The following is a 19,625-nucleotide window of genomic DNA, read 5'->3' as shown; positions in this document are numbered from 1 at the left end:
GTTAGTTTATCCGAATTCTACAGCAGACCAGTTCCTAGTTACCAGCAGTTCTGTGAGCAAAGCAGACACAGTGACCACACACACAATCCTGTTGCTTCACATAGATATATGTATGGGTATAGATATACTGTATATACACATGGATTTTTTTAATATATATATATATATATATATATATAAAATAACACCTGGTTTATAAAGCGACATTTAATTGCCACTGGTTCCCTTCCCACCCCACAAAAACAATAGTATACAAAATATAAAATATTTTAAATATTTATAAACGTCGCAAGAAAAAAATAGAACTGTACGAAAATATTTTTTTTCTGAGGTTCCCTCCCTGCCCTGTGGGATGAGGAAGAGAAGGGGTACACATCTGGCCGGCCTAGTGTGCCTTGAGTCCATAGTTGTTAAGTGGGTAGGAGTATGCTCTGCCTAATACTATCCGGTCCCGGAGGAGCTTAAATAAGACATAATAATTGCAGAAAAGGATGAGGGCCATGGAGAGGGTGTGATTCCACTTCTCTGAGCGCAGCAGGGAGTAGAGCTGGTAGCAGACCACGCTGCCTTCGATGAGAATCAGCAGGTTGAGCAGCCGTAAGGGACGGTGAAAGAGGAACTGCAGGGAAAGAGTGGAGAAGGAGAGATTTCTGTCATTTGTTGCTGGGTTCAAGTGAGGAGAAATATGGACATAATGCTGTCAGGGACCACTGCAGGGCAGAAGCAGTGCTTGTGCTCCAGCCACCACTAGCTGCTACTCAGGGAAAACAGTAATAAACAAGGCGTGTAGAAGTGGCATTTTGCTCGAGAAGGGGAAGTGGGTGAACTAAACCTATTGGCCTGCTGACACACTTTCCCATTTCCCTGAAAGGTGTTAACTAGAACCCTCTCAGGGGAATGCCACTGCCTGATGGGAGAGCTGTGTCACCTCAATGACAAAGCACTGACAAGGCAGCCATGGCTCCCATCTTGCCCAGAGGTCACTGTAAGACAGAATGGGAAAGCCCCACTGCTGCCAACATGTATTTTGCTCAACAGCAGCAGCCTGTCACAGAACACTGAACTCTCTCCTGCTGCAGCTGGGTTTGAGCCTCTCCTCCCTCCCACAGTCATAATGCACCAAGCAAGAGAAGAGATACTTGCATAAAAGCGGGCATGGGACACGTCTGAAGGCACTGCTACGTTGTAAGGCCCAACTGCTTTATACAGGCACCGGCTCCGTCGCACCAGAACTCCCTGTGGCCATATTGTGTTTTCTGACCAGCTGTGGGGAAACAATGCCAGAGTGGTTAGTATCTGTGCTCCCAACCCCCTGAATGAGGGTTCATGGGAATGGACTGCATCTTGAAAAATACCAAAGCCTCTGCCACAAGGACGTGTCTTAGCTCCCACTGGAAAAGCACAGAGGGTTGATCACAAGCCCATTCAATGGACTCTTAAGTAATATGAACAAATGGCTCCCAGTGCTAGAACCTTGTCCACTGCAGTGGAGGGGGCCACCCCCTGCCTCTGCTCAAGGTATTCTCCAGTAGCCAAGAAGAATCTCAGCATTCCTTTCTGTGAAGGAAGCAGCAGTGACTGGAGGAGCTCAGACAGGTCTCTAGAGCAGCCATTTCTGTTTTCAGTGAACGAGGCCAGTAGAGTTACATGGGGAGTTGCAGTGTTTATCTGCATCCTCAGCAGATAAACACTGCTGGTATTTGCTCATCCACTAGAACATCTCAGCCCCTTGCTAGGCATGCCAAGCCCTGCCCATCCCCACACTCACATGTGCTGTGGAGCATTGCTGTAGGAGCCGTGTTCTAGTTTCTGCCACTTGCCGAGGTGGGCAGCAGACCTGTGGAGCAGGTCACAGTACTTGGGAGGCAGCAGCTGTGTGGTGAGCATGACAAAGGCATTGATCCACACCATGATGAGGTGCTCGCAGGACCAGCGCATGTCATAGTACTGGGTGCTCTGCAAAGAGACCGGACAAGAACTTGGCACCACTGTCACAAAGCAGAAGGAGGAATGACAAGGGACATACTGCATGTGCATCCAGCAGACCCACACCACACATTACAGGCATGCGCTTTTGGACGGGTGATTTCAGAGGGCTACGTCTTAGGAGGCACTCAAGGCTCCCTTCTCCTTGAGCTGCAGGAGAAAGGGCAGGGGACGATGCTGCAGCTGGTGCATCTCCTCCTCCAGCAGCAGGTAACAAGGCAGTTTGCTTGCCACAGAACTGCCCCAGGAGCACCAATTGCACCAAAACTATACGGATTGTGGAGCCCTGCCCATTTCTCTGCATGAACTGGAGTTTATTCAAGTTAGAGAAATGACAGATGAAGAAATATAAACCCTACACTGACAAGAGGTTCTTGGATTTAGTTTGCCAAGCATCCTAGTTGGCTCTAACAGGCTGACCACCAAAGCCTCTGATCCAAGCACTCAAAAGCCACGATGCTGGATCTGAGACAGGCAACAACAGGTTCTCTTTTCTAGGAAGAACACAGCTATCCATCTGCCTAGGACAGGGGGTGGGAGAAGGGGAGTTAGTAAGTGGGGTGATGGGACTAGAGGTGCATCACATTTATGGCAATACCTATCTGCCAACCAGGAGCAGTACTAGTGCACTCCGGATGCAGCCATGCTCCGCTATCCGGGCTGCCAAAGGGGAGACAGAGAAAAGGGGAATTAACCAGGAATCTGGCCTGGCAGCAGTTCACACAACATTCAGAAGGAGACAGTGGGCAGGGGCACAGAGAGAGCCAGACAACAGCTACCTTCACAAAGCACAGTGGCAGGAATGCCACGTAGTAGGCACTGAAGAGAGAGTTGAAGAGAACTTCCTTGATCCTGCGGTTGAAGTCTGCTTTTAGGCACTCCACTTCATTGCGGATGAGATCTGGGGAAAGGGGGCAGCTGTGGGTGGGGATAGACGTAGGATTGTTGAACTGTTCTCTCAGGGATTCCCACAGAAGCGAGAAGAAGTCTTTGACCAGGCTGCTGACAGCTGAAGCCCCATCATCCGCCACCTGGTCCTGTACCAAGTAACCACAGTCTGCAGGTAGAGGCTGTGCTCTGCTGTCCTGGTGGAAGCAGCACAGAGGGACGTAGACACCAAACCTGCCGTGAAGGAAAGAAAAAAATGGCTGAAATAACAGCCATCCTGACAGGGGACACCTCCCCAACAGATACTGGCCCTGACAAGAGTGACAGCACATAGGAACCCCCACTCCAGAAGCTAACAGCCAACTCTTGTCCCCACTAAAAGGCCAGAGGATGCAGCTTCAACAGCTGTGCAGAGAAGCTTTTTAAAATCCCATTTGTAGAACCAATAATCCCAAAGGCTCAGTTTTCAAGTGACAGTAAAGGCCCCTCACACAAACAGCAGCTGAGGCAATTCACTTCATCAACTCAGTGCCACCTCCTCACACCTTCTCCCAGCCACTCCTCCTTCCTTTTTAATCCTAAATCAAGGAGACATAACAGCCAACACTCTGTTTTCCCACGGTGGCTCATGGCACCCCTAAGCAGCTGTGCTACCCCCCACCCTACCCGGAAGGTTCAAAGTGGTGTCACTCACGGGTAGCCCAGGAAGAGAAGGTTGAGAACAGAATGGCTGCGGAAGAGGTTGACCAGAGTCCAGCAGAGCACCCATCCACAGAGGGTGAGCAGCACCAGGCGCACCATGTAGCACATCAGCGATGTTGCACCCACCTGAGAGGCCTGCAAACGGAGAGGAAACCCTCAGCAGTCCTATAACAACCAGTGCTAGAAGATGAGCACAAGGGATGCCTGTGGAGGAGGAGCAGGAAGAGGGGTGCCAGGAGGTACTAGAAGAGGGATAGGTGCCCTCTTCCTCTCAGAAGCAGGAAACTGACTCTCTTACAAACATAAATGTCTTTAATTTTATTAATGATTGACAGGATCCAAGAGATTCAAACAATCATAAATTGTGGGGCATGACTAAAATAAGGCCGTTGAAGAAAAATTCAGAGCTGCAAAGTAGAAAAATATTTTTGTTTAAGTCACTTATTGGTCTGATGATAGTCCAGGATGGCCTGAAACCTATTTCCTCTCTCTCTTTTCTTTAGAAGGATCAGGTCTCAGCATTGTGAAAGTTTGCAGCTGAGGGAAGAGAAGATGAGCACCTTGTCAATCCCAAATCCAGATTTCCATAATTTAGCTCTATTGGATGTGCAGGCTGCAGGGTAGTGAGGAGGCACCACAGCAAGAAAGCCTGTTTCAATCTCCAGAGAAGAGAAGGAAACTGAACTGTGAAAAGATTTTTAAGGGTTAGAGCAAATATGTGGGATGCACAAGAACCTGCATGGAAGATTTCAATGCAGAAATTTCAGTCTATGGCAAGTCTTACAGAGGATGTAAACTTAAATGAAAATGGAAGGAATCAGTTGAAAAGAGACCTTCAGAGTTCCCACCTTCTCCAGTTACCTATTCAACAGGACATAACTGTTCCTTTATTTAATATTTACTTATTTTTTAAACACTGCTTAGTTGCTTAGTCTAGAGTTGTATTAGCTATTTCAGTGGACAAAACATCTATTTTCCTGAAAATGACCTTTTACAGAGACTTAATTTTGCCTGGTTCTGCTCCCACAAACATAGACAAGGTCTCAAAATGTGTGGTGACATGACTAGAGTCTGAGTTACTGAGTAACCAGGACTGGAAAAGCAGTTCTACCAGTATTCCTATTTCACTTCAGTGTAGTCAGACATCTTCGACCTGACCCTTCCCCCTCTGATCTCCTGTTCATTCTTCTTGTCTTGGCCAACCTCCCTATTTGCCCTTTTGCTACCTGACTTCAATTCTCTTGGCCTCTTCTCTAGCACAAGATAGTGGGGTACAGTATTGTACCTGCAGAGATAAATAAGCAAGTAGGACCATTGAATCTCCTCCTAGATGCAGAGCCAACAGAGCTACCCAATACTACAGAACATGACTGGTCTTAAGGAGAAAACTCCGAGGCAGAAGGGCATCCTCAAAATCTTAGTCCTTCACACCCCGACTCTTCTAAGGGAAGAAACCTTCCAACTTGCAGAATTTTCTTAGGCCATGGATGACCATGTTTTACAGCAAGTTCTACAGGCAGGAGAGGGAACAGTGGGAATGTTACCTCAGAGATAATGGCCCACACCAGCCTCCGTGCCAGCATCACTGTGATGAACGCCGCCAGGTGGTAGTCAATGAGGTGAAAATTCTGAAGGAGGAAAGAAAAAAGGTCTTCACCAGGAAAAGGGACTCTGAAACCACCCAAATGGGGTGGGACTAGAAAGCTGGCTGCTGGAGAGTACATTAGGACCTCACATAAGCATTCCCCAAATCTCTCTGTTAGGGATGAAGGAAAAGCAATAAACATTAGTAACACAGAAACCTCTCCAGAAGCAAGATCTCCTCCAGATGGAAATTCCTTCCCTTGGAGAGGTTTCCATGGAAAACAAAACAAACCCACCCTTCAGGAAGGTATTTTTGGGGTCAAAGGGACATCTAGAACCAGAATCCTTCCATGGAGAACAGGTTGCAGGTTCTCCACAGAAAAGCCCCTAAATAATCAGACAAAGGGCAGCCAAGCCAGAGTCCAGAGTGAGCACACCAGCTCACCTTCCCTCTTGGTCTTAAAAATGGTCTGTAGCAACCAGTGCTTCCTGATGAAACCAAGCTGATCTGAGAAACCTCATCTTCATTGGCCATGAAAAGTTCTCCAGCTGCATCAAGTTAGACACAGCTCTTACAGCTTTTCAGTGAAGCCATCCAATATATTCTGGCCAGAAGAGTTAGTAGACTCTGAATGCAGCTGCTTTTAGTACTTCAAGGACATTTTGGGTAAAAAAAAATGCTTGAGTTGTGATGGGAAAAAACAAACGACCGTTAAATCCTGCCGGGTAGGGAGTCCCAAACAGAATACTTTTACTTCTAAGCCAGCTGTGTCAAGCACGGCAGAGCTGAGCAGGAGGCTGGTGACTGGAACACCAGCACCACCTGTCGGTACAGGTAACTGAGGGACCACCTCGTGCTTCCAAGCAGCCTTTAGGACACGGTTCCAGCTACACAGGCTGGCTTTGCTCACTTGAGACCCACTGGCTCACAGGCAGCTTATTGGGACAGCAAGAACACTGAAACCGAGAGCTTTACATAAGCTGAGGATCTGACCCTCTCCCCAACTGTGCTGCTGACCTGCTGTGAGATCCTAACAAAAATCTGCACATCTTCCTTCTCTCAGGCTCTGTTGTTTCTACTAGCAAGAGGCACTCACAGCAGGAGACAGCTCCTGGAGTCTCAACTCTGTGACAAACCCTAGGGGCTAGCTAGACCATGCAAACATGTGCAAGAAATTTCCCCTGAAGGAGTCCTGCTGACTTCTCTCTCTCTCTCCTGCCATGATTTTTACCCCTGTAAAATGGGGGATGACATGACCCTGACTGATGGGGGTGCATGTGAACTCTCATTCACTCCCTTAATGTTAAATGCTTGGTGATTCCTGGATTGAAGAAGCATGAAAGGAGCTGTGTAATAAAAAAGCCCGAGTGATGACACTTGCTGGGGAACTCACCAGTGAGGTGCAGGAAGCGGGGTGATTGTATGGGTACCACCAGACAGTCTTGTAGATGTTGATGTACTGAATAAAGAGGGCTACCAGAAGGTAGATGAAGAACAGGAATTCAAAGAGAAGGCTCCCATCCAATGGCAGTTCAGGGATCCGGCAGTGACGCACAGGCTCTGGAGTAATCAGTGCTGTGATCGGAGGCGCCGACAGGCTGATGGCACTACCATTCCTGAAGCAGATGGACATCACTTACTTGATAAACATTCTACATCATCTCTGGCATTTTCCAGGATAGGGTGCTTGAGGTTGTGAATTTGAGACTGGGCATTACTAGGGGAGAGGTAACAGCAATCTTGCATTCCTATTTCTGACATGAGGCTGGTGGTGAGCTCCATCCTCTTAGCTCAGACAAAACCCTTATCCAGAATTTTCTCTGGATGACAGCTTGATCCGTCAGAACTGCTGTGACATGCCCAGCAACATTTCAGTAAACTTGCAGACTGAGCAGCGGACATACAGAGCAAAAATCATTAAGGACTCTGTGCTACACCCAATAGTTAATATTGGCTCTTTCCACCCATCACCAGGACATTACAGTAGCACCCAGCCTCCTTCTCCAGCACAGCAAAGTGCCCATTGTCTTTCTGCTCATAGTTCCTCTTTTTAAAAGACAAATAACTAAAAATGGAATGGAGTAGTTCAGCCACTTCCTAGAGGCTAACCTCTCAAGTGTTCTCACACTTCCTTTTTTTCTAGCTTTCAGAGGAGGATAGGACAACTAAAAGCTCTGGCATACTGAACTGGTGGAAGAACTGTGCTATGTCTGACTGAAACCAGATAAGCAACGCTTTCCCAGGACCCTGGGGCCCTGACTCCACAGTCTCAAAAGTCACTTGCTTCTCAAGAACCTCAAATTGTGCTATCTGTCCCTCTGTCCCTGACAGAGAAGTCTGTAAAGACCAAAGCTAAATGGCTTGGATTGATCTACTCTGTAAGAATGAACCTATACCAGGGCCCCAGTATGCAGCAAATAGCTTCTCTAGTCTGCCAACTTTGTATGGAAAGAAACAATGCTGGGCCCTTTCACTTTTATACCAAATGTGGCAATCTCAATGTCACTGCATGTGTGTTCCTGTTTCAGCTCCTAACTTCCCCAGAAAATGCAGGTCATCTTTACCAACGATAAGAATTAGTTTCATCAATCTGCAGGTCTAAAACAGAATATGGGCATCCTCCTGCCCTGCCTTTCTATTATGTAGGAGGAGGAGTCACAGCTCTGACGTGTCACATTAATTCCTCAGGGCAGTGGAGGCAAGTGAGCGAGACTAGGACTCATTGCTCTGGAAACTGCAGCAGGAAAGACAAATGAAGCATTGTGTGATTTCTACCCTTGTGTGATTTCTACTGTGGCTGTTGCCACCACAGTGAGTGGTGAAGGGGGGGAGACCACTGCCACAATCCCCTCCATGGGGCTGGTTTTAATGCATGAAGCCAAAAGAGGGGCTGCAGAGGGAGGCATGGACCACAGCAGAGCTGAGAAGAGAAGCTGGAAGAGGTTTGTCACACAGGACTTGTTCCCTCTTGGATCAGCCATCTCATAATACCACAATGGAGGGCCCAAGATTCTCCTCTCCCACTCCCCCACAAAGCCGTGCTCCCACACAGGGTTCAGGTGGATCAAGGCTCCTTGCCTTCAGTGCTGTCCCAGCCACAGATGTCTCAACAACCCTGCCTTTGTCCTCACCTGTTTCTCAAACCAGTACCGTTTCCACAGCTCCCGCCAACCAGAGTCTGGAGAGAAGGCAAAGCTGAACGGCTTAGCTGCTGCCGGCTGGGTCCCCTCCTTCCACCGGGCATGACCAGGAACCAGTCCACTTCCAGTGCCTCCAGCAGGCTGTGCCCCGACACCCAGACAACGATCCAAAAGCCTTCCCAAATCTGCAAAGGCAGAAACATCACTTAAGCTTTAAACTGCTGGTCACACTCACCCAGTTCACGCTCCAGCCAGGCAAATTCATGCAGAAGGAAGTCACTCTCATACACTCAGAGCCCTGTGGGACAGCCATCACCACTCTAAAACACTTCAATGGCGGCAGGGCAGTATCTGCTCGCACACCCAGAATGAACACCACTGACACTGTGTCTCTATAAAGGGGCTACTTACATTAGCCATCAATGACTGACAGCACTTATTGCTGGCTGGAAAGCACCACTGAGCATCTCCAGAGCTGGAGACGACACAAACGTGTGCTTTATTTCAAAAGCAAACCTGGGAAGAGCCCTCTCCATGTTGTGGTTGAGCTACTAGAGCTTCACAGCTCTTTTTAGGCACCCAGCAAGTTCCTTGCCAGGCTCTGATGCTGGTAGGTAATTCAGATACCCTCTGGCAGAGCTCTGAACAGACAGACTAGTGTTCTTCAAGGAAACTGCATGGTCCAGCTCCCTTCTGTGCTAATGCCCAAATGGCACCAAGGTAATACATCCATCTAAAAGTGGGTTTAGTTAGCAGAAAAGTGCAGCAAATCACATATGTATGCATGTACTTCAAATGCACATATAAGCAATCCCATAACCCAGCCCTGAAAAGAAAAATAATTCAGAAGTAAACATGTACATATTTATTTACCTATATATTTTTAATGACACACTTAAATCTATCAATTCCTTAAAATAAACTAGTATGAGAGAGGCTGGGCAACTCAGAGTATCAGAAACAACAGTGTCATTTTTGGCACAGACTTCATCACTTCCCATACAATTTTTCTTCTATTTCACTGGTCTCCCACGTGACACTGCAAGGTTTTGGCAGTCAGGAAATTTCCAATGGAAACACAGCAGACATAAGGGAGTGAAGGACTGAACTGGAGTGCATGTGTGCTGTACAGGAACAAGACACCAAGTGAGCATCCCACTACAAGGACTTCGGTGTGTCTGGAGTCTAAATCAGCTGCCCTTTTGGAAAAATATCATAGCCAGAACCAACCCAGGGGCCAAAAAAGCACATCCACCTTCTGGGAAACTGTAGATGGAGCTCTGAAATGTACAGATGGAACCTGTGGTCTATTTATAATTCAGTCATCACCTCCTTTAAAATCCTGAGAAATCACAGCTGGCAGAAATGCCAGAAGTTTTCTCAGTGAGTCATAGGACTGTCACTATGAACATAGTGTGCAGGAGTACTTCTCTAAAAAATTCCCTCAAAGAATTGCCCTTTGTATTAAAATTTCCCATCCACAATCTCTGCTCCGATAAACAATTGTCATTATTGAAATCAGGATACCAGTTCTCAAACTTTCAACAAAAATCAAGATGTTTCAAAGGATGAATGCTTTCTGCATACCCACACGAAAGTCAGTTGGAAAAATCAAACCTAATCAAATCAAAAAAAAACCACACCAAAAAAACAGAGATCCAGGAGGGAGAGAGAAAAAAAAAAAAGTTATATGAAAATGCATGAAAGGTGAGCAAACATTGGAGAATTTTGGTTTTGAGGTAAATAGTGTGTTTTGGCAGACTTTAATACTCTCATATCCCCAATAGCAGCACAACAGAGACTGAAGCCTTCCTTACCTTTCTTGTCAAGCAAGACTTTTCAGACAATTTTCCCTAGGATGTTCTAGAGTTTTATTTGGAAATATTTCTATTTCGGGAATTAAATATAAACAAGAAAATTCTCCTGCATGTGTAAGATGAGCAGGGACAGCAACAAACAGTGCAGAATTCACTTAGGGCATTCAGACACTTTTTATAAGCAGCTAAAGTGAAGGAAAAAAAAATGAGGAAAAACCCCCAAAAAGAACAAACTTGAAAGCCATTTTAAGCCGAATTTATCTACCACAGGGCCTGTGGTAGCTGAAACAATTGGTCTGATTCGACCTACAGGATATTTATGATAATGGATCCAATGTGTTGGTGGTCTAATTAGTGCTATTAACAGTGGAACTTATTTTATACCACATTCAATAATTCATGTAAATAATTTAACAGGTCTCATTATTATCACCCCATTAGTATGCCTCACACGCTTGCCAATACAGACACTTGGACACAAAGTAATCGCAATTCCAGCCCATGGCTCTACAAACCAGTAAAATGCAGGTTTCTACCAGTAAAAACAACTGCCCATGGAAAGAAGCCATCCTTAACGTCAGTGCACATATTTTAAATGTACTTGAATAAGCCCTTTCACAGTGATTCATGAACATATAGACCGGGCAGTTCCTCAAGCCAAGCTTTAAATAACTTTACTGGAGTTAGATCAAATTAGGTAGGCATTTGTTGGAGCAAAATCTGACTAAGAACCATTCCTCTTTTTGTTTGCTTTTATTTTGTAAAACTAGCCACACAAAACTGAAGCTCCACTGATAAAGCTAAACAAAGCAGTGAGATTACAGATCAGATTGTCTCTAAGTCTGCTTTTTTTGGCCTTGAACCAATCAACAGCCCTCCTTTTTGAGGAGAAAGACATGGGGCAAAAGCAGTTTTATAGCTTTCAATTAATAAACAAAGGCATGATTCTACTTTGAAAATGAGAAAAAAAGGTGTCCATACACCTCTTACTCCAACAGATAATATTCCAAGTCATATTAAGTATTAATGAAGAGTCCGCCCTGCTCCCTTCTCTGTTTGCATTCCTCACCCCATCAGTGATAATATTTTATGGAGTTATGCAGAAAAAGTGAGTAATGAAAGATAAAAGCTTTTCCTGACACGACTCTTCAGTCTATTAATACGATTCCACACTGTTCTTTCCAGTTCACCTACAATTTTCCTCAAACACACAGGCAGAATCTGGAGAGCAACTACATAAGAGCAGACTGTGGTCCTGCCCATGCACAGGGAATGGATGTGGGTTTGGACAGTTCTTGGGTCCTAGGGCAGACCATGCTTCAGGGCAGAGACAAAACTTTAATTTGTGACACAGTTACAAGAAAATCCAGAAACACAAGGCATCAGATGCTCTGATTTCCAGTTCCTGCTTTTAGGACCACAGAAAGCACTTGGTAATTTTTTTTTTCCCTGTGCCACAACACCCTTCCTGCCCATCAGCTCCCCAGCTATCCTGACGAGGCAGGATCATGGCAGGATTAAGGCAGGCAAGAACCACAGCTGTGTGCAAGACTTTACTGATAAAAAGCTAGGCAGATGAATTACTCACCAATTCTGAGGTGAAACAGTGTGCAGCCCTGTCCTGCTCACCAAGGCACATCACTCAGAATCATGTTTCTGCATCAGCAGCTGCCCAAACAGCTCTTTCAAGAGGCAATCAGGAGAAAGTCAGTGACTCATCAGAATGGAAAGTGTGCCTGTTCCCCATCTCTTCGCTGGAAATGCTACAAAGCCCAGTCAGTCATTTTGATGGTGTTAACATTTTTTTAATTGGAGAAAACTCCAAGCCTCTCCAGTCCTGTTGGGAAGCTTGCTGCACCGAGACATGAGAACTCCCAGAGGCTGGAAAACATTTAAGTGGCTCTCCTTGACTCCACAAGTCCTACCACCAGTTACTTGGAAGAGCAGAAAGGGAAACGTGGCCATCCTCCCTTGGTGCAATGTGGCTCAAGAAGACCACAGGTCTCTCACTGCAACTCACCATCGCAATTAAAGCAACCTTCTTCCTGCTGAGGAAGCATGTGACAGCTGGGGGTGAAGCAACACATGGCCTCTGTGGTGAGGGACTCTCTCTGCCTCCTCCACAGCAACAGAGACACTCCTGGCAAGACTTTCTATTCAGGGTGTCTGTGCTTTATGGAAACACACCTGCCACGTGTGCATAGCTCCCTTGCAGGGAAGTGCAGCCAGCCACCCCCACGACACGGCTGCAGAGCACTCACACAAAGCACAATTAGTTTCTGAAACTGAAAATGCTCTCTTGGTTGCTAATGTCCTCAACTCCACTCACTGCAGCTGGTAAGCCTAACCCTAAACTTGCAGTTGTCCAGCAATCCTAATATCTTTGCAAATTATCACACAATTTTTCTTGTGAACTTTGAGAGTTCTAGTTACTATAGGTTATTTTTACTTCCTTTTAGTGTGAACCTCTTATTTATTTATTTAAATTAAAATAAAAAACAACCAAAACAAAACCAAAACCCCATTTTGACAGCTGGAAAAACAGATACAAAGCTAGTAATTGACTCACCCAATATAACACCAAAAAGAAAAAAGAAAACAACACCAGAGAGCCAAGGAACAACGATGGCTGCACCCAAGCCTTGGTCACAAGGCCACCTTGTCAGCACCCTCACATCTGCCACACCGGAAGCCACAAAGACACAAAACTTCTGTGAAAGCCCCAACTGGTCTGGGAATAAAATAAGCATTTGGTTGTTGCAAGGGAGGAAACAACCGACAGGTTATCAGATGGAAAGCTAAATATTTGGCTTGCACAGAGCTGTCCCAGTGCTAAGTCAACACAACCTTTCAACTCCGACTGGATCCAAAGGCACACACCCGCCACCTGGCCCAGAGCTGGGAGGCAAAACCGGTTAGGAGGGAGGTCTCCAAGTCAGCACATTTTCCAAGTCCTCATGCCATACAGAGCAATGGATTAAGATGGGGATTTGGCACAGAGAGAGACAGAAACCCCCCTGAAGTGCAGCCCAAGTACCATCAAACAGGAGAGCTGGGTGGGGAATCACCACTGTCAGGTGATGCACCAGGAAGACTAATTTTTGCTCAGTGACTAATAACCTCCTCTGTAAAAACAAAACCTACCCATCGTGATCATGTCAGTGTAGGCTTTTCTGATACAGCACAACTCTGGCTGAAGAGGCTCTATCTATCAGTCCTCTACACAGATGCCAAAACCAAAGGGTCAAAGCAGCAAGATTATGGCAAGCGTTAACAAACAGCATATGTACTGTATGACTTATTTCTAGTGTTTTCAGCAAGGAAGACTAGAGCTAAGCAGAAAGATAAGTGGGAAAAATAGGAGTTTTAGCTAAAGACAAAGGGAAAGCAGCACCTGCCATTTGTAGCTGCCACAGTATTTCAAATACTCACATACAAAAATGGGAACGGGAAAGAAAAGGCTTTTCCTTTTTTTCAGGAAAAGCCTCTCAAAGTTAAAGTGCAGTAAGCTCAGTCAGCTCATTTTGCAGACATGTTATAGGATATAGATTTAAGTTCTTAATACTCCAGATAAACAAAATTATCTAAGATACTGAAAAAGCCATTTTTAAAACCAGAGAAATCCTATAAATTCCCTAAAAATCTCCTCAAAGACCTTACTTTAGGGAGTGCAAGGAAGAAGTCTCCAGAGGTATGCAGGCAATAGTGTCCTCTTCAGAATACAGGCGAGTTCAGGTTTTTGTGAATCAAGAAAGTTGAGACACACACACTAAGTGCTCTAAACAAACCTCTGGCGAGTACGAGAACAAAGCCACAATTCCTGGTGTAATAAAACAATATTACCTTATATTACCATATAATTACCTTGTGCAACTAACTGCTGCAGCAGGTCAAAACAAACAGCTTAGGAAAACTTCAATGAATGACTGTAGTAATTTTATGAATGAAGACAAGAGAATTTATATTTCAAAAGGAAGTTAAAAAAAAAAACCAAACAAAACAAAACAAAACCACAATGCAAGACCCCCAAGGCTCAGCAGCTCCAATAACACTTCTCACCAAGCCAATAAGTATTACACAGCTAGCAGCAAGACATTAACATTTTCTTTGGCTTCTTCTAATGTATACAGCAACACTCCCAGCCAAATACTGGATCCGGGAATAAAGAAAGCATTGGCTTGTTCTTGTGTGAGAACAAGACAGAATTGCAAAGCTGAGCTTTTGCAGCAGCAGAGGGAAATGCAGGCCTGACCAGTTGGGTCACAGTCTATTTTGGTCCTAGAGTTCCCATGCTTCTGAATTGTCTGGGGAAAGGGACATCAAGCCCAGCCTCATCCAGAGTGAGAGGCCCGAACTAAAGAGCTGGAGGGAATTATTGAGCCAGACAGTTCTCTGGGTATGTAACAACATAGAAGTTTTAACTCCAACTCCACATTACTGATAGAAACTTCTGTTTAGAAGGGGACACTGGCTGGGAAGTGAAACACAAGGGCAGCAGACACAACAGCAGGCAAAGCTATCAAAGCTGGCCAATAATACAATTTATCAACACGCACTCACTCCTAAGTACATCTTGCACCAGAGCTCTTCAGTAAACATTACGCACAACCACAGCTCTGCTAAAACACAACTACAGATCACTCTCCATTATACCATGCCATGGGCAGTAACCAGGAAAGTCAGGGAATTTTAGTTATGGCCACTGAAATTTTTTTCCCCAAGATATCAAGGCAAATGCACAATAAAACAGATCACTACTGATGGGAGAAAAAGAAGGAAAAAAAATAGAGCATGCTCATGCTTTAAGAGCCCATCTTAAAATTTTCCATCAAGCAAGCCACCAAAATAGGCATTCTCCTCCCAACCTTGAACACAAACCCGCAGTCTAATGGCCTGAGCACAGGCCAGGATACCTTTTGCTTTTTAATCTTTCCTCTTCAACTGACTTCCAGGGAATTTGCTTGACCAATACAGACCTCAGTTTCCTTATCCAAAACAGGATAAACTGTTCAGCAAGTACTTCTCCTCCCAAGGGTCTCTGTATGTAGTAGTGGATATTTTTACAGTATTATTTTAGCGCTTTAGACAAGCTTTTTTTAAAACAAACAGAAGCAGCTTTCCTGCTGGTTTTGTTCCTCTGCCAATCCCTATGTTTAATTTAATGGAGATCAGCCATGATGACAAATCATGGGGAGTCACTAGGATTTTTCTATTTTGTCCTCAAATAGCTAAAAATAAGGCAGGCATCTGCCATCAGTAGCAATGAGCTTGAACGCATGAAGAAGAACACAAAAGCCACTTCCTTGAGCCTTACACCAAGTCATCACACTGGGATTCACAGCAGAAAGTATCAGTGAGGCAATGCTTTGCACATCCCTGACACTGCAGAAAAGCAACAGTATTGCAGGGATTTTTAAACAAATTGTAATTTGTATAAATCATAAATTTGCATTAAAATATAAACCACATATGAGAATGCATCGATTCTCCTCTATTTGCCTCTTAAACAACAGGTTCAGGTGATATAAATATTCCCCAAAAACAGTAAGTCTTCAATTCAACCTCCATGACTTCAGTAGGCAGGACTCAGAACTTTGCATGACTGTTGACAGAGCAACTAATCCAGCAGATTGAGAAAATGCAATAGGATACATTAATCCCTTATAATTAATTATACTGAGACTAATCCGGCTGTCTGAATCTGCATCCATGCTCCCTTATATGTATCTCTGGGCTGCAGATGTCTACTGATAATTTTGCTTTAAACCAACAATTCCAAACCCCCCAAGGGATGCCACTGCACCCTGTCCCAGGACAGCTCTCCTGACCAGGTTGCATAATACCCACTTCTCACCAGAAATCTCGTTTTTGCTTGCAATACTCAAAAAAATCAAGAAAAGGCTGGAAATAACTCACCAATGACAACAGCCCCCAAAGAACAGCATGAGATCTTCCACAGCAGTTTGTGAAAGCTAACGAGCTATTTTCCCAAATCACACAGCTACTACAGATTTACCTCTGATTTTAAAAATCCACCTGCTAACAGCTCTACCACTTAGCAACTGTAACTCTCCTGAGGAGTACTGAGTGGCCCAACTGGTTTCTGAACTGAGTGCTGATGGAAACTGGAAGCCACCTTAACAAACATTTCTAGCACATTTGCTCTTGGCTGTATTCTCAAACATCCAGATTTGGTGCCTATAGAAAGAAAGAAGGTGTTAAGTTTTATGAAAACCAGGTTTGAGTCAATCTGCATTACATATCCTTTCAGAGAAATATTTGTGTTCAGTGCTATTCAGTTTCAAAACCAGCAGAAAGGTGTGGTGCTTCCCCTTCAAACACTACATACAGAAGTTATTTTTTTAATCTAACATTTCAGAACAAAGAGGAATGTCTGAAGAACAGACAAAAAAGTGATTATGCCTGTCTGCTTTTGAATACTACATAACAGGACACCTATACTGGCAATGTTACATCAGCACAAATGTTGCCAACACAAGCAGGCCAGGAAGATGAGAATTGCTTTATTTCCTTAGCTACCACTGAATCTACTGTGGTAAATGCCATTAGTGTCTCTGACAAGCAAGTAAGGTTTCAGCAAGGTGCTAATCTATATAATGCAAAAAGTTTTTGTAAGGATTCATCATCTTACAAGCAGAATAGAAACATGCACTGCAAATGTTTTATCCCCATTTCACAACCAGAAAGACTAATATTAAAGTAAGAAATAAAAGCCCTGCATTTTTAAAATTATTAATGATTTTGAGTGCTCTGGTTGAGGCAGTATAGACACCTCTATTAGTAGGAATGTAGACACCCAGAGCTTCTGAAAGTCAGGTCTCAAATGCTGCAAAGAGTCAGCCAGGAATGAGCTGTACAGGAGGCACACAGGTGTTCTATGGTCTTGAGATCAGGAGTACATGCTGAGCACAGGTCACTGTGTCACTGATATCACTTGAGCTTCTTGCTGTTCCAAATAAATCAAACCAGGAAAACCTTACCACCCACTGTGCTGGTTTGTACAGCAAAACCCCAGTCAAAGAAACTCAAAAACAGGAACAAGGAGTAGCTGCATCTACACTTGAAGAACTTCCAGTCAGATAAGAGACAACAAGGAGCACATGAAGTTTCAGCCCAAACCCCAGAGGGGTCACCATTGCCTGGCTACACACACCCGTGAGCCCAGATTTTACCAGCAGAGTATCATCCAAGCACATTGGCTAAGGGAGTCTGCACTCCAACAGCTGCAGCTGGAAGGAGAAATGAGTGTCAGAAGCAGTCCAACAGCAGGAATGCTAGGAGGTGAGCCATAGAGCAGACTGTGGGTTAAAAAGGGCTGATGTTCTCTGCCTTCAGCATCCTGTAAAACTGGAGCTGAGCCATTCCAGTCCCACCCTTGTACTACTGTATCCCTCTCCCAGAAAATCTCTTCTGGTTACAGTGAGTTAACAGACAGAAGGGATGGTTACAGAAGGGATGCCTCGTCTCCAAAAAATTTTATAACTCACCCCTTTGTAACACAGACATCTCATTTCTCCACTTACAGTCGTAACAGACGACAGGGACACGAGGGGCCTCTTACTCACAATGGGAAGCATGCATGAGAGCAATGAGAGATTGCAAACAAAGCTGCCTCTGTATCTGCTGTACGTTCACATGTTAAAATGATGCTGGAATAGCGAAGGAGCTGCCTCACGTAACAGGGAAAATCATGTGCCCAACTGCTACCCTATATAAGGGAGAATGATTGATACACTGTTTTCACTACGGTACAAAAAAGAACAGCGACAGAAATGTGCACCCACATCCATGCTGCAAACGGTACCTTGCGTCGGGTTGGATTTGTCTGGACTTACAGAAGATTGCCTCAGCTCCTCATCTTCCACAGGACTGGTTGCGTAGGGACAGCGCTTTAAAAGCACAAAGCTCACATTTCCGTGACCCCAGCCCAACTTCCTCGTGTTTAATCCTCAACCCTCCTACCACAGAGCACCCGGCTCTCAGCAGCGTGCGCGGACCTCCTGCTTTAACCCAAACACAGCAGGAAATGTCTCAAAGGAGAAGCCCGGGACCAAATGCCGTAACTTACCAGCAGGACGGAACAAACCTGGCAGAAGCCTCCCCACCACTCACTCCCACACACACCCGCACCCACACACACACCCCAGGTTTCGGAGGGGGGCTCCGGCGGTCGCAGCCCGCCGCCCGCCTGGGTCGCCGTGGCTTTCCCGGCGCGGCGCTGCCCGCGGGAGCGGCGGGGCCGGTACTCACACATCCAAGCGCGGGCGGCGGCGCGGCTCGGACATCAGCCGGCAGCGGGGTCCCCTCCGGCGGCGAGACCCAGCCCCAGCAACCCCCGGACCGCCCGGGGGGAATAAGGCTGCGGCGGTGGCGGTGGGAGCCCCGCGGAGCGTCCCTCCTCCCGCCGGGCAGACCCACCTCGCCGCTGCCGCGCGGCGGGGCAGGAGCAAGGGAAGGGATAGGAGGAGAAGAGGAGGCAGGCGGGCGGGTCCGGCCTCGGCGCCCCGGCGCGGCCCTGCACAGCGCCGGCTACCCGGGAGACGTGGCAGTGAGGGCTGATGCTCTCATCACGCGGCGACAGCGGCGGCGGCCCCCGGCGGCCGCGGCCGGCCCAGGGAGGGCAGGAGCCGCGGGGCGGGGCGGCGGCCGCGCCGCGCCGCCATCTTGGTGGTGGCAGGCAGGGCTCCGGTGCTGGCGCCGGCCCGGCCTCGCTGCTGTGGCTCCACAGATCCGCACCGAACCACTTAATCAATCAGGTTGGAAAAGACCTCTGAGATCGTGAAGACCAACCTGTGACTGATCACCGCCTTGACAACCAGACCATGGCACTGAGAGCCACGTCCAGTCTTTTCCTTAAACACCTCTGGGATCTGTGACTCCACCACCTCCCTGGACAGCCCATTCCAATGTCTAATGATCCTTTTAGTCGAAGAAATTTCTCCTAAAGTCCAATCCAGCTCCTCTGGCACAGTTTAAGACTATATCCTCTTATCCTGTTGCTTGTTGTCTGGGAGAAGAGACCAAGACAGCGACGTAAGGTCCCCCCAAGCTTTCTCTTCTCCAGGCCAAACCCCAGCTCCCTCAGCTGCTCCTCAGAGGACTTGTGCTCCAGACCGTTCATCAGCTCCGTTGCCCTTCTCTGGACTTGCTCCAGCATCTTGATGCCTTTCTTGTAGTGGGGGGCCCAGAACTAGACACAGGACTCAAGGTGTTGCCATGTTTTGCATCATGAGATGCCATTTAAAACAAAATCATAGAATCACAATTAACTGCTTCATTACAGCCAGCACATCTATTTATCCCATGGCTGAACATCAGCAGCTGAAAAGCCCTTCTGCCATTGCCACCCTCAGCCGAGGTGGAGAAGGCCCGTGTTCCCATTTGAAACCAGCACAGTACCCACCCCTTATTCTACATCATTTACATCATGCCAGTTCCCATACTTTCAAATATCGCATCACCCTTCCTGTCCTTTGGTATATACGC

The 19,625-nt window shown here is 46.2% G+C and overlaps 1 protein-coding gene across 1 annotated transcript; it reads right to left on the bottom strand.

The window, feature by feature from the left end:
- Positions 1-132: 132 nt before the first annotated feature.
- TMEM39A (transmembrane protein 39A) lies at positions 133-18,723 on the bottom strand. The gene is made up of 9 exons (XM_038140031.1): positions 18,390-18,723; positions 8,293-8,486; positions 6,555-6,777; positions 5,121-5,204; positions 3,569-3,711; positions 2,766-3,108; positions 1,769-1,956; positions 1,144-1,264; positions 133-619 (listed from the first exon to the last, which is right to left on the bottom strand). Exons 2-9 carry the CDS (start codon positions 8,403-8,405, stop codon positions 386-388), a joined length of 1,449 nt encoding a protein of 482 aa, XP_037995959.1. The 5' UTR covers positions 8,406-8,486; positions 18,390-18,723; the 3' UTR covers positions 133-385.
- Positions 18,724-19,625: the final 902 nt, after the last annotated feature.

Source organism: Motacilla alba, chromosome 1 (assembly GCF_015832195.1).
Source record: "Motacilla alba alba isolate MOTALB_02 chromosome 1, Motacilla_alba_V1.0_pri, whole genome shotgun sequence".
Taxonomy (NCBI): Eukaryota; Metazoa; Chordata; class Aves; order Passeriformes; family Motacillidae; genus Motacilla; species Motacilla alba.
The sequence above is the reverse complement of the archived record's forward strand: the minus strand, read 5'-3'. Positions and strand labels throughout refer to the sequence as shown.

Excerpts from the sequence above, each read along its gene's own strand:
- TMEM39A (XM_038140031.1), bottom strand. The coding sequence starts at position 8,405 with ATGCCCGGTGGAAGGAGGGGACCCAGCCGGCAGCAGCTAAGCCGTTCA. Across the intron at positions 5,205-6,554 it reads CCGCTTCCTGCACCTCACTG|AATTTTCACCTCATTGACTA; the intron begins GTGAGTTCCCCA and ends TTCCTCCTTCAG. Across the intron at positions 620-1,143 it reads TGTCCCATGCCCGCTTTTAT|TTCCTCTTTCACCGTCCCTT; the intron begins GCAAGTATCTCT and ends CTTTCCCTGCAG.